Here is a 13,405-nt window from a genome sequence, read left to right on the forward strand (position 1 = left end):
AGTTCTGAGGAAAGTTCAAGATATTTAGAAAACATTTGTACACTCAGTAAGAGAAGAGCATTACCATATACATTTAAACAAAAGAATTACAAATATTTTTTTAAAACATTGCCTAACTTTCGTTTTCCAGAGATAAAATTAAAGAAACCCTTGCAGTTATTTTTCTCTTTTGTTGCGGCTTACCTACCAAACATGTCTTAAAACAACGCTTTCATATGACAAATGGTATATACTGTGGAATCATCATTGTTCGTGGGGGACCAATGTTCACCAGGGACCAAACCTTTACAACGAATTTACATCCCCACAAACGTTTATTTTGTATACATATTGATTCATTGAATCTATCGTATAAACGAGTAACTCACGAAATTACGTCCCCAAGAACAAGTCAAATTTTGCTTGCCCACAAACATTGAACCCATTAATTAAAATGATTCCACAGTAAATATTCTTGAATTCTCTTATAATGTCTTTAAAGTGTTCATTACAGATCAAAATATATGATAAAAATCATTCTTAACCTATGGATAAAGATGACTTGTGTCCACAAATTTTTTCGATCAATCTTTCACCAGCTTTCCTTCCATTTGTGGTACATACATGTATTTAAAATGTTATTGCAAATCTGTCAATTACAGAGATCCACTCCTGTAAATGCCTGCAAGTCATGCATAGGGTTTGTCTTTATTTTGATAAAAGTTTCACTTTGGGTTTAAATAAATCAATAAAATAGCAGTCTACTTGTTTTTAAATACGTTTTATATTTATATAGTAGAGATATAGTCAAGTAAAAAAAAAAACATTGAATTGAATCAAATTAGCACATATTGAGTCAAATAAACTTTCTCCAGTTTGTATCTTCCCTTGACTTTCAGCGTAAAAAAATAACATATACAGACACAAAGACGCATTTCGTTCACCTACTATACTTCAGATATCAAACTAAAATGGATGCCGAGGATTATCTCTCAAATTCAACAGTATAAACAAAAAAATGAAAAAGGTGAAGTAAACGAAGAGTGATCGATCTCGAAAAAATCTACGAACAATACATATCTTTGAACAAGGCATAAAACACGGACGTACCCACCGGAGATTCTAAAGGTGGGATCAGGTGCCTAGGAGGAGTAAGCATCCGTTGATAGTACACACTAAGTGTCTTCGCTGAACTTACATGTAAAAGGTTGAATCCCCAAGAGTGCAAATGAAATACTCTAGGAAATATGGATATGATTTGAGATATACGTACAATCTTACATCTGAAAGTAAAAGCTGCTAAATTTCACTATTTAAAAAAGTCTATTGGTTATGAGTAAAGAAGGGACATTAAGCAGTAAAAATTGAATAAAGCATTTCATTGTCACATGAATTCTAAAAGTAAATTCAGTCAAAAGGGTTCCTCTTAGTCAGAGTAAATGAGAATTTTGAATACCATTAGAAGTGTTAAATGAGAATAATAATTCAGGCGACATTTTCTGAATTAATATCACGCACATAATTGTAGAGATGGTAAACAAATCATCTGCCAGCTCTTCAGCTACAAGTTATCGAGCTCAATCACAAGATAAAATCTTTCCTGAAAGCAATGATTCACCAAATCAAGCGCTTTGTTTGATTTACAGCGCAATTAGATCATTTTTCAGATATGCTTTTATATTATTGATTTAATTATACATATACCATAAAACTGACATTTTTTAACAGGAGTAAAATTGTACTGAACGTTTCTCTAATCAACTCATAGGAAGACGACAATGAACAGGACAAACATGCTTTTAAGTATAGGAAGAGAATGGTAAAGTTGATTATTTTTTTCCTGTAATTTAAAATTCGTTAAAATAGCGGGGGAAACTATGATTATCTTAGGTTTTTAGTAAAAGAAAATACCTGTTACTGTGATTTTTTGTTCTTTTCAAAACAGCTCAATTCAAATGACACATAATATTTTTATTGATTAAATAAAGTTGCATAAAATAAGCTAAAAGTATAATGAATTCGTTGCAAGTTAGAAATTATATTTTATAAATTAATTAAAGCTATACAAATCTAAATGTCTGTATAATGACTGAAAAGATACTGATATTCAAAGATGACACAAAGCATTGCACATTTCTGAACGTTGTGTTTAAATGTGACCAAAAAACGTCGGGCTACAAAATTTGGCTGTTTTATCCAGTCTAAATTACACCTGTACGTCACAAAATTCCTTAAAATTAACCAATCTTGAATGACAAAATATTTGTTAATGTTAAAAAAATGCGCCAGTTCAAATCATTAAAAAAGGATCCCAAAAATCTTCTTTTCAAAATCAATACACAGATATATAATCATGTAATTTTGAACTGACTGGAGGTAAATGCAATTTTACAACATATAACTATCGGTTGTGAATTTTGCACATGTCTCACCCAGAACATAAAAAAATACCACAGGATTACACAACAATACATCTCCAATGGGTTAACAATGCATATCACTATTCCAAATATTCTTAGCAGTTGCAGCTTTTATTTCCACAAAATTATTCAGTTAAACTGTCATCTAACCCACGAAAATACAATTAATGACACACAAGCGGCTCTTTTTAACGTTTATACAAACTTTTCAATTTTGCTTTGAAAGATGTACGATTTTCAGCAAAATAAAATATTTACAGCCTATAGAAAAGTACAGAAAAAAAATTAATAAATTGCTTGCTTAAAAATTAATAAAGTAGAAAATTCCTCATAAATATTGAGCTAATAAGCGGAAAATAAAGGCATGAAATAAAGATCTACTAGGGAATTGATCTCTTAAAAATCTACAAGTAATAACATACATTTATTTGTATAAAACTTAATACTAGTAAGCTACGTATTTTTAGAAACTTAATACACAATTTTTGTGCAACGCATTTCATTGATTTTTTTTTTTTTTTACAGAAAATGCTGACTTTGATAGAACAATGGTCATGTATTAATTGAAAACAATTCCCCAGGTGAAAATCTTTTTGTCGTTTAGTGCTAAACTTCTAGATATATGTAGTATATTGCCAATGGTATCTTTTTGTATTAGCGTGTTTTGAATCCATAACAAATGAACAAATACTTCAAGAATACGAAAATGTATGCACATTTAAAAGACATCGTTAACTAAACATTAAATGCTCTATTTTCTATAGGTGTTACTGGATTATTAGATACCTCCATGATGAGATACCCAATGACACCTAACACAAGGGTGGATCCAATTAGACACACTTTGTACAGGAGCGTGAGAACCATTGAAGAGAAGAAGACAGCACATAGTCCCAAACCCTGACACACTCTGTAACAAATTACGGCAGGCTCTTTGCGGACAGCAGACGACACCAATATACCTGAAATTTGAGGAGAGAAATGGCAGATAGTTTTGAAAAAAATTAAGATGTTTTCTGTTATGGATAAAATGTACGAAACTCAAGGCATATATAAATACAAACGTCTTTCCGATGCGACGCAATCATTTTCAGTTGAATAGATAATAAAAGAAATTGTTATATCTTTAAAAATTGGTTCCCTTAGAAATCTATATTAAAAAGTTTATAAAGTAACATCTAATTTTTCACTGAGCGATAATAAAACAAATCGATGTTTGAACGCAGGCTGAGATATTTGACCAGTCGATGAGATAATTGGACCGCTTACGTCACACTGTGGGCGGGATCTACTAAATCTTATTTTCATTCGTTGATGTTCGACAGTGAAAGAATTGACCGAAAATTTACATCATGGAAGCCAGTACAAAATGCATGTCAATAAATAAATAAATAAATAAAATGTATAGCAAAACACTTATTGACTGTGTTCTCGGGCAAAATGCGTTTTGTCGACCCCTCGAACCAAACTGTTTGCCTTCGGCCTAACCGTCTCGGACCTTTGGTTCTTGGGTCCGACAAAACGCATGTTGTCCTCGAACCCAGTCAATAAATGTAAAATATTAAAAGTTGAAACACTGACAAAGTATATCAAGTCTATTTCATCTCTGTCTTAATTTGCAAAGAATCTGGATTGTCTAATGTTTAGATTACAATGTATTAAGATTATGAATAATTACACAAAATACTATGGTTGAAAATACCTAGCTACCTTAAACTATTATGTAATAAAAAATCATACATACAATACGGACAATAGGGTTTAAACCTGTCCCGGATTTCATCATCTTTACCATTTAATATACATGTAAATGTATTTAATTCGAGGGGTCGACAAACGCATGTATTTTAAAATAATTTACTTGTTTTTGCTTTAACAGAAATAAGATACATTCGAAAGAAAGAATAAATGAACAAGGCTCGATTGATGTACATGTATTAGATATATCTTAAGATATATCATTTTAGAAATTCAATATCATATTTGCACTATGTGTCTGTGTACACATTTTCCTAATGTCAATAAAATGAAGAAACACCGTGTTTGGACATTGCTCCTGCTTCTCAAATAAGTGAAGAGTTTTATAATCTGTTATCTCGATGAGTGGGAGCAGAGGGTTAGGAAAAGTAAAAATAATACATATTCTTCAATGTTCAAATACGAAGATTTATAAAACAAACTTTCATAAAACATAACATTCTGTAGTTTGTCTTAAAGCCTACAACGTGTCTAATGCAAGCATTCGGTTCTGTAGAAAAGATATAAAGGTACAAGATTGATAACTCTTGAAAACGCTAAATACTTTGTCATGACACTATAAACAACTGCAGGGTGTAAAACAGAGATTTTAAAACGTAAGTACATTGATGATCATCTCAATAAAAAAAAATATTAAAAACCATTCTTATTCTAATTTCATGTTAAAGCCATTTCTTAGATTGTCATGACACTATAAACAACTGCAGGATGTAAAACAGAGATTTTAAAACATAAGTACATTGATGATCATCTCAAAAAAAAAAATTAAAAACCATTCTTGTTCTAATTTCATGTTAAAGACATTTCTTAGATTTTCGGGACAGTATTATTTTCTTTTGTGTTTGACATCAAAAGAACTTACATCCCATAAAATGATGTTTCACAATAAATTTCTGTTTCCGTAATTCATTTATTGATTTCCAGCGATCTCGTTATCCTGTAAAATCCGATTTGATGGAAACTTTATTCTAAATGGAACTCATTTATTTTCCCACAACTCACTTAGAATGACACGATCAATTGCTGGAAAGGGAAAATTTTTGTTGGACAATGTTTCTGTTTTCTTGGATAGCTGCCATAATTCTAGCATCATGCAACAATGCAATCATTTTCAAGAAAATCTCCCAATATCTCTAATATCGACTACAAAATTACTGAGTGAACCGACAAGTTACTGATACTATTACGGAAAGTTCAATTAATCAAGTAACAGTTCGTTACTGTGGTTAACATATCAATGTTAAATTTCGATGTATATTTATGCAGATAATCCAGTCATTTTATTTAAACATAAACTAGAATTACTGAACTGCTCTCGACATCTAGGCCGCCAGGTCTTTTTCCCTAAATTAGCCCCGGAATAGAGACAACAACCTCAGAAATACAAATTATTTACGCATTCAGACGTTTGAGTCATGGCATATAGTTAATTGCTAATGTAAGTGGAGGATAGATGCCCATACAAGTGATTAGTTTTGTAATAACATGAATGAAAGTCACTTTGGGAACAATTGTTTATGATCTCACCTTGTACTTGAGACTGCCAAACGGCGTCGAGAGCTCCCCAAAGGCTCATGAATCCCAGGATACTGTAAACGGAGTCAGAGTGTGGCTCCCATATATACAGCACTAGGAGAAGACCCTGTGTGACCAGGAATCCTTAATAAAAAAAAGAGAGACTAAATTATCTATCACTGTGCATTGAATTAATGCAATTTATGATCATCTAATTTCATTGTATAAATGTCAAAATGTAAGCTGTTTAAGGTCTAATTATAAATGTCCATATCTTTGAGTTCATCATACAGATTGCGAAAAGGTCAAAATAAGTGATTTCAAACATCATTTTTTAATGTTGATTTTTATAGGATTTCAAATGGAAAATTTATTCATTTTTCTTGGAAAGAATTTAGTAATTCTATTTGATAACACAAAAATGGCATTGCCTAAAACGCTGTTGTTTAAATTCCCATATGGTGAATTAAAAGAGTAGTCTTGTCAATTTATTGTTTAACATAAAAACTTATTGCGACAGAAAATGTTTAGTAAAAAATAAATTGTAGTACTCATAAAATATAAATGCTGAAAAAAATCTAACAATATTTGAAGAGTAGAGAGCATTATTTTGGGGTCATCAACTTTCTACATAAATTACAATAGAAAAGGGGGCACATACTTGTTATTACGATGAATTTGAATTCAATTCTTAGTACACTTTTCCATCTCGAACATATAAAGTACATGTAAAAATAAACTACATGGGATGGCATTTTTAGATGTAATTGAAAATTTTTATACACCGCAAAAATTTATTACAGATACATGCACTTAGGCGGGGTGTTCGTTGCTTTTTTCTTCATAATATAATGCTGGTTGTGGTTAATTATCAAAATATTGGATAAGTGTTGTCTATAACCTCTTCATGTATTTATTTTTCACTGCACTTAGTATTGAGATAATATATGAAATTATTTTTTCAGAATAAAACATAATCTGAAGTAATTTTTTCTCCTTCCTTAAACTCTATATTAACTGCTAATTTTTTTTTAATTTACACCCTTCCAAAAATGATGAAAAAAAATTAAAATAAAATGCAAACCATTCATTTATATTTTCTATGTGAATAAATGATCTTGGATTCCGAAACTTCATAAAAGTCCTTACAAACAAAGATACACAGCGGGTCCCAGTAAATGTTCTACCAAGCCTCTTTCTTTACTACTCACTAAAATATTAACAGCAGTGAAGAAGAATCTTCAGGAGTACTGTGCAACATTATATTCGAGAAGTGGTGTAAATCAGGTGTGGTTACTTAAAAATTCCAAGGAACTTTTGGAAAATTTGAAATCACAAATTTTACCAAAATCAATACATGTAACATAAAAACCTACGACTTTTCAACTCTATATACATCCATTCCCCACGATAAACTAAGTCAAGGCTTTTTGACTTCATTGACAGCTGGGTTTTTTCCAATAAAAATGGAACTCGTAAATTTACTTTCCTTGTCATTTGCAAAATCCTTTTGTTAAAAACATTCCGATTGTACACACAAGTACACAAGTAGATATTAATAAGATGCTTGAATTACCGATTGACAATATCTAGCGGTTTTTGGAGACCAGGTCTTCCAACAATCTATTGGAATTTCTATGGTTACCAATTGCGCCCCGTTGTTAGCAGACCTATTTTTGTATTCATATGAAGTAGAATTTATTCAAAATCTTATATATGAGGAATAGAAATCTCTTGCTGTGGCCTTCAACTCGACATTTAGATATATCGACGACGTATTATAGATTAACAATGGTCATTTCCATTCATATGTCGACACTATATATCCCAGTGAACTTGAAATAAAAGATACCACAGAATCAGACACATCTGTTTCATATCTTGATATTTTACTAGAAAAAAAACGTTAAAGGTAATCTAACGATAAAGCTTTATGATAATTTAAATTTTCAATCGTCAACTTCCCCTACTTATGCAGCAATATACCCTTATAACCTGCATATGGGGTACATATCTCTCAGTTCATTCGATACTCAAGGGCATGTTCTACGTATGAACAATTTCTAAAATGAGGTAGGTTATTGACATAAAAGTTGATGAAACAAGAATATCAACATTCTCGTTTAAAGTCACCCTTATTTCCCAATCATGACAAGGTCGGCAGGGGATGCTCCCTCCTCCATGGCACCTGATGCCACCTCTGATGTTTTTGGAGGTTCGTGTTTGCTCTGCTTCCGATTTGTACTGTTTAAATGGATTTTTAGCTTGAATAATGTTCGTTATCTCCATATTTCACTATAAGATAGTCTCAAAACATTTTAAACCAGATCATGCTATTTTAAAAAATAAGCAATTTTCTCCTAATTATTTCCGGAAAAATTTGAATGGCTTTACAGAGTTATTGCCCATTTTCTATGGTATTAAAATAATGCCAAAATGTAATGCTTTCCCCTCACTAGATTTGTCTAGGTTGTTTAATACACAAATTTCAAATATACGAATTAATTTCTTTTTGTGATTAATTTCATTTTTGTTGTTGCTAAATTGACAAGACTTAAATGCTCACCTCTAGCAAAACATAAATAAATTTCATGCAATACTTTTTGATGCCAAATTGACACACTGAAATTTTCTTTCAATACCGGTATGTGAATTAATCTTATACCTCAATTCATATTTTCACATCTAACGTATTAATGCTTCTTATTTTGATTATACATCCTATTAGTTTATATAAGTGCTGATCCAAAAGGAATGCTACAACTGCTATATATTAATCTTAAATTATCCACAAAATGGAACATATTGATTCTTCTACCTGTATTTTCAATGTTGCATAAAAATTTCCATCAGATATATGGCATACTTTTTGAAATATTAAGAGTGCTGGGTGGTTGTAGCTCCATATATGATCAAAGTTTAAAACTAAAATGTATGAATTTTTTGTTTGCCAAATGATAGTTGACAGCTTAAGATATCATATCTAAAAAAAATAAGTTATATCTGATGGTTAATTTGTGGACCCCCCAGCCTCCTTAAAAAACATAACTTTTGCTTTCATTTATCGCCAACATCATCTAAGCATTTTTGACGTTACTTTTCGTCACTTATTTTCTGTTCATTCATATGTACAAAGCTATTAAATATCCGTGACACACGTTTTATGTTATCTGCACTTGCAACTTGTGCCTTGAATTACATGTATTTTATTCTCAAAATCATTGAAACTGTTCCATATTCATTCCATTGTTCGAATTTCTTCTCGTGTAGCGTCGATTAACCAACCTTTAATGTCAATTACTCGAGTCCGACAATATAGACGATGTATCCGCGATTTGACAGTTTCTATCTATCCACAAGGACTAATTTTCGCGACAGAGGAAATACTCTACATAAATATAGAATGAAATAAGTAATATTCACCGCAAGAAATATTCGCCAAAAAAGAGCAATGTAACGAAACTCGCGGATATTTCTCGCACGCAATTAAAAGTTGGTTTAAATTAACAATAATTTACCAAATAAATAAATAAAAATAAAGCGCTCACTAACAAAAGAGCATTAAAAATAATTTTAAAAAATATGAAAATTTTAAAGCAATGTCCAGTTGAAGGCCACAGCAAGTGTTTTTGTCTTTTCACGTATAAGATTTTGAACAAATTCTGCTTCATATGAATACAAAATAGGTCTGCTAACAACGGGGCGCAATTGGTACCCATGGGAATCCCAATAGATTGTTGGAAGACCTGGTCTCCAAAAACCACATAGATATTGTCAATCAGAAACTCAAGCATCTTTTTAATATCAACTTAAGAGTACTAGTGCGTACAATCAGAATTTTTTTAACAAAATAATTTTGCAAATGACCAATGACAAGGTAAGCAAATTTACGAGTTCAATTTATATTGAAAAAACAGCTGTCAGTGATATCAAAAAGCCTGGATTTTAATTTATCTTAGGGAATGGTTGTATATAAAGTCGAAAAGTCATAAGTTTTTATGTTGTTGATTTTGGTAAAATTTGTGATTTCAAATTTTCCAAAAGTCCCTTGGAATTTTTGAATATCCACATCTGATTTACACCACCTCTCGAATATATTGCTGCAAAGTACTCCTGAAGTTTCTCCTTTACTACTGTTAATATTTTAGTGAGGAGTAAAGAAGAGGCTTGGTAAAACATTTACTGGAACCCTCTATGTACCTTTGTTTGTAAGGATTTTTATTATGTTTCGGAATCCAATATAGATATGGTACATGTAATTCTAATTCATGTTGGTTGTTGGGAATAATAAAAATATCAGAGGTGGGATCAGGTGCCATAGAGGAGTGAGCATTCCCTGCCGACCGGCACACCCGCCGTGTGCTCCTTGTCATGATCGGGAATAAGATTTTAGGTAACATTCAAAATAGAAAAGGGTATAAGAAAAAGGATGTAAATTTTTTTTGATGACTTCCGATTCTTCAAGATTTTATAGCGGTTGTGACGTTACTTGAGTATCAAGCCTTATAACTGATGAACGTCTAACATTTTGTCTCACGCCCTTTTCTCAAAAATTCACATAGACTAGTACTCCAAAATAACAAAAATCATACCTGAAAGAAATTTGTGTATTTGTAAAATTAAAAGATCCGGAAGAGGCTAATGACCATCACAAGTATAAGGTTGAAGTAAAAACCCAATAAAGTCAATGGATAAATGTTTTATAATTTTATTATAGGTGGCAAACTATCTAACACATAACCCTTCAATCGATACTAAATTCATTAGGTTAATCGATATACGGCTCTTTTATCACGAAATACTTTTTTCTGTTTTCGGCGGGTCTTATTTGCATCCTCAACAGTGACCTCAATTTCTTTGTGGAAAGATTGATGTTGGGGAAAATCTCACTACTATATAGTGCAAGGGACGTATTATTTTAGAATGAAACATTAGCCAGAAACACACTTCGTTCTCTGGCGAAAGTTGTGTCAAACACGAAAAGCCAGAGGGAAGAAGTCCCCTTAAATTTTCATTTCATAAAAAAAATATAGAAAATATCCCGGTATCATTGTTCCCTTTCACTCTATTTGCTACTTGTACAAGTCGTCGAAGGCTCATCGAATAGCACATCATAGTTGCTTAAGTAATGAAACACTTTTCATCAATTTATAAAGTAGATACATGTAAAATACTGAAATATTAATTCAAAAATCTGCAAATAATAATATTTTTTCCTATTTGAAATCAATTCAGTAGTGAATTATCTTTACAGCTGCTGCTAAATTAATAACATAATTTTTTCTTCAGGATCGGATTATTTCTATTCTCTTCATTTTCAGAAAATTATTTTTTTTTTAAATTTACATTACCCAATATTATATTACAAGTATATAAATAAGACAATTTATGAGCTTTTTTCTTCTTATGCTTGATAAAATTATTAACACCTATTCTCAGCTTGTTTTAACCAGTATGAAAACTATTCATAACAATTCTTATTGTGTCTCCTTACCTTGAAGAACAAAAAACACAGACTTGAGTCTTTTCTGTAGCTTTTCGATTACCAGTAACATAGCCAACTGTGAAGTGCCGTAACACATCATAAGGTACCCTATCATCCCCATACCCAATGTGTCCGTGCCGTACATCTAAAATATAAAACAACCTTTGTTCTTTCATTTCCTGTAACAAAATTTCTTTTTGAGAATCCAGGTATTGGATATCAGTCTATTAGAAAATGCAATGTTCTTGAATTTTGCAGAAAACATGCGTATTTGACTATCTTCAGCAAAGAATTAAAATATGAGCACAACCCACGATCCAAAAATTAAAACATGTTTTATGATCTTAAGAAACAGATCATTCTTTATGTAATTGCATATTTTGGATCAGAGGTTGTGCTCTATATGAAATATTGAAAAAATACTTTAACTTTTGGCCATTTTTAAAGGAATTTACAGGATATGAGGAAAATGACGCATTTTATGACGTCATAATACATTGACTAGAGAGAAAATTACGTCATGTTCAATAGATACATGGTCACCAAGGGTCCAAGTGATAAATACTGCATTTTCAACCAAAACTGAGCAGTTTCGATTTTTCCAAAATTCTCAGGGCCAAAAGAGGCCCTAAGTGGTTCTTGCTCTTTTCTCGATGAATTTTATAATTAATTTAGCTTATATTTCCATTGATATTTAGCAGGCAAACTGTTTGCATGATTATAATAAATATTTTAGCTTTCTATCAGTAGTTATATATTAAAATACGTCCATTAGATTTTCCAAAATCTTCTCTAGCATGCAGTTCAAACTGCTTGCACTATTGCAATGAGTTACTAGCCTTTTTAGTAAAATTGCAAAATTAATGGCTCTCAATTGGGTCCAGACTAAAGCTTTAGATAGAGTTATAGCAGTTGTATATTTTAAATACAGTACATCTTTCAAAATTTTCTTCGCTAAAGGACATATAATAATCAAACTTATTTCATGATTACTATGATCTACATTTTAAATTGATGCCCTCTGGCCCCAAGCAGTCAGGCAAGAGGACGGGGTTGTTAAGTTATACATGTATATCGAAAATACGAGTACTTTAAACCTTTGAACACATTTTCCCCTCATGGACATCTAGCAGACAAATTGTTTTGATAATTATTATTTACACATAATCCTCTACCAAAATTATATAAATCATGGCCTCAGAGAACATAGTTCAAACCCCACTGGACGCTAAGTCGGTCAAACATTGAAAGTATACATGTACATCTTTGATGTACTAGAAAACATATAGGTTGGGACGAAATTAGTCACAGCCTGAAAAACTCATGACACTCAGGCCCTGGGGTCATAAAACGTAGATGAGCTCACTTGATTTCAGCCTCACTTTTTCACTATACTGTATACAGGGTTATTTTCGCCCCGCGTTATTTTCGCCCTCTCACATATTCAAACAATTTTGCCCCGTTTTAAATTCGTGTTCTTCGAATTCATCCCGTTTTAAATTCGCCCTCCTTTGAGTCGGGCAAACGGGGCGAAAATAAAACTGGGGCGAAAATTTCCCTGTATACAGTATATTCCTTTTGTTAAAGCGAGATCAAAAGTGAGCTCGTCTAAGTTTTATGGCTCCGGAGCCAGGTGATCGTCAAAACCCATGAGCATCATGTTTACTGGCAAATAATCGATGTGGCCAGTCAATTAGAACATGATTTAAATACAAAATTAAAAAAATAAATTATGGTACCTTCTGACAATCAATCATACACTAGCACCTTTGTAAATTGAGGTCATAGAATGTATGCCAAGGATTACCTACTAAAATCATTATACAGTATTTCATAATTTTTGAGAAAATTATTTTCTACACCTAGGTGATTTGGATAAAAAGCAATAATACCACTGGAATGTCAAATATTATAACCTGGTTTTGAAAACTAAAAGTAGAATTTGAACTTAAATACACATGTATGTCCATAGCCCATAGCTTCGATTGTATAAAAGCCAAATCAACTACTGTGTTAATTAAGTTTTTAATGCAATATTCTGATGTTTTGAAATGAAATATTTTTATGAAAAATTTGGTTAACAAAAATCATAGTTTGGGGAATAAATGCAAATGGAATTAGAATTGAACCAGAGAAAGAAAGAGAGAGAGAGATGGTTATTTTTTATCAGTCAGATCGATATTTTAACGCTGGGCCATGCAATTTAAAACAAGCTTTGGAATTCTGTGATACTGATTCTAGATCTCGA

The 13,405-nt window shown here is 31.7% G+C and overlaps 1 protein-coding gene across 2 annotated transcripts in view; it reads right to left on the bottom strand.

Annotated features, from left to right (window-relative positions):
• The window catches only part of LOC133175429 (protein unc-93 homolog A-like), a 243,937-nt gene that overhangs the window by 224,775 nt on the left and 5,757 nt on the right, over positions 1–13,405 (bottom strand). Inside the window, exons 3-5 of one of the 2 annotated variants that reach the window (XM_061310536.1) lie at positions 11,167–11,302; positions 5,685–5,816; positions 3,127–3,361 (exon numbers count right to left, since the gene is read on the bottom strand). In XM_061310536.1, the coding sequence (XP_061166520.1) occupies positions 3,135–3,361; positions 5,685–5,816; positions 11,167–11,302 (495 nt within the window). In that variant the 3' untranslated portion in view covers positions 3,127–3,134. Of the gene's footprint in view, positions 1–1,946; positions 3,362–5,684; positions 5,817–11,166; positions 11,303–13,405 lie in introns of those variants that run through there. The other variant, XM_061310535.1, reaches the window with a different exon arrangement.

The sequence above is a fragment of the Saccostrea echinata genome, unplaced genomic scaffold, assembly GCF_033153115.1.
Source record: "Saccostrea echinata isolate AGI-Se365-2 ecotype Australia unplaced genomic scaffold, CSIRO_AGI_Sech_v1 ptg000062l, whole genome shotgun sequence".
NCBI lineage: Eukaryota > Metazoa > Mollusca > Bivalvia > Ostreida > Ostreidae > Saccostrea > Saccostrea echinata.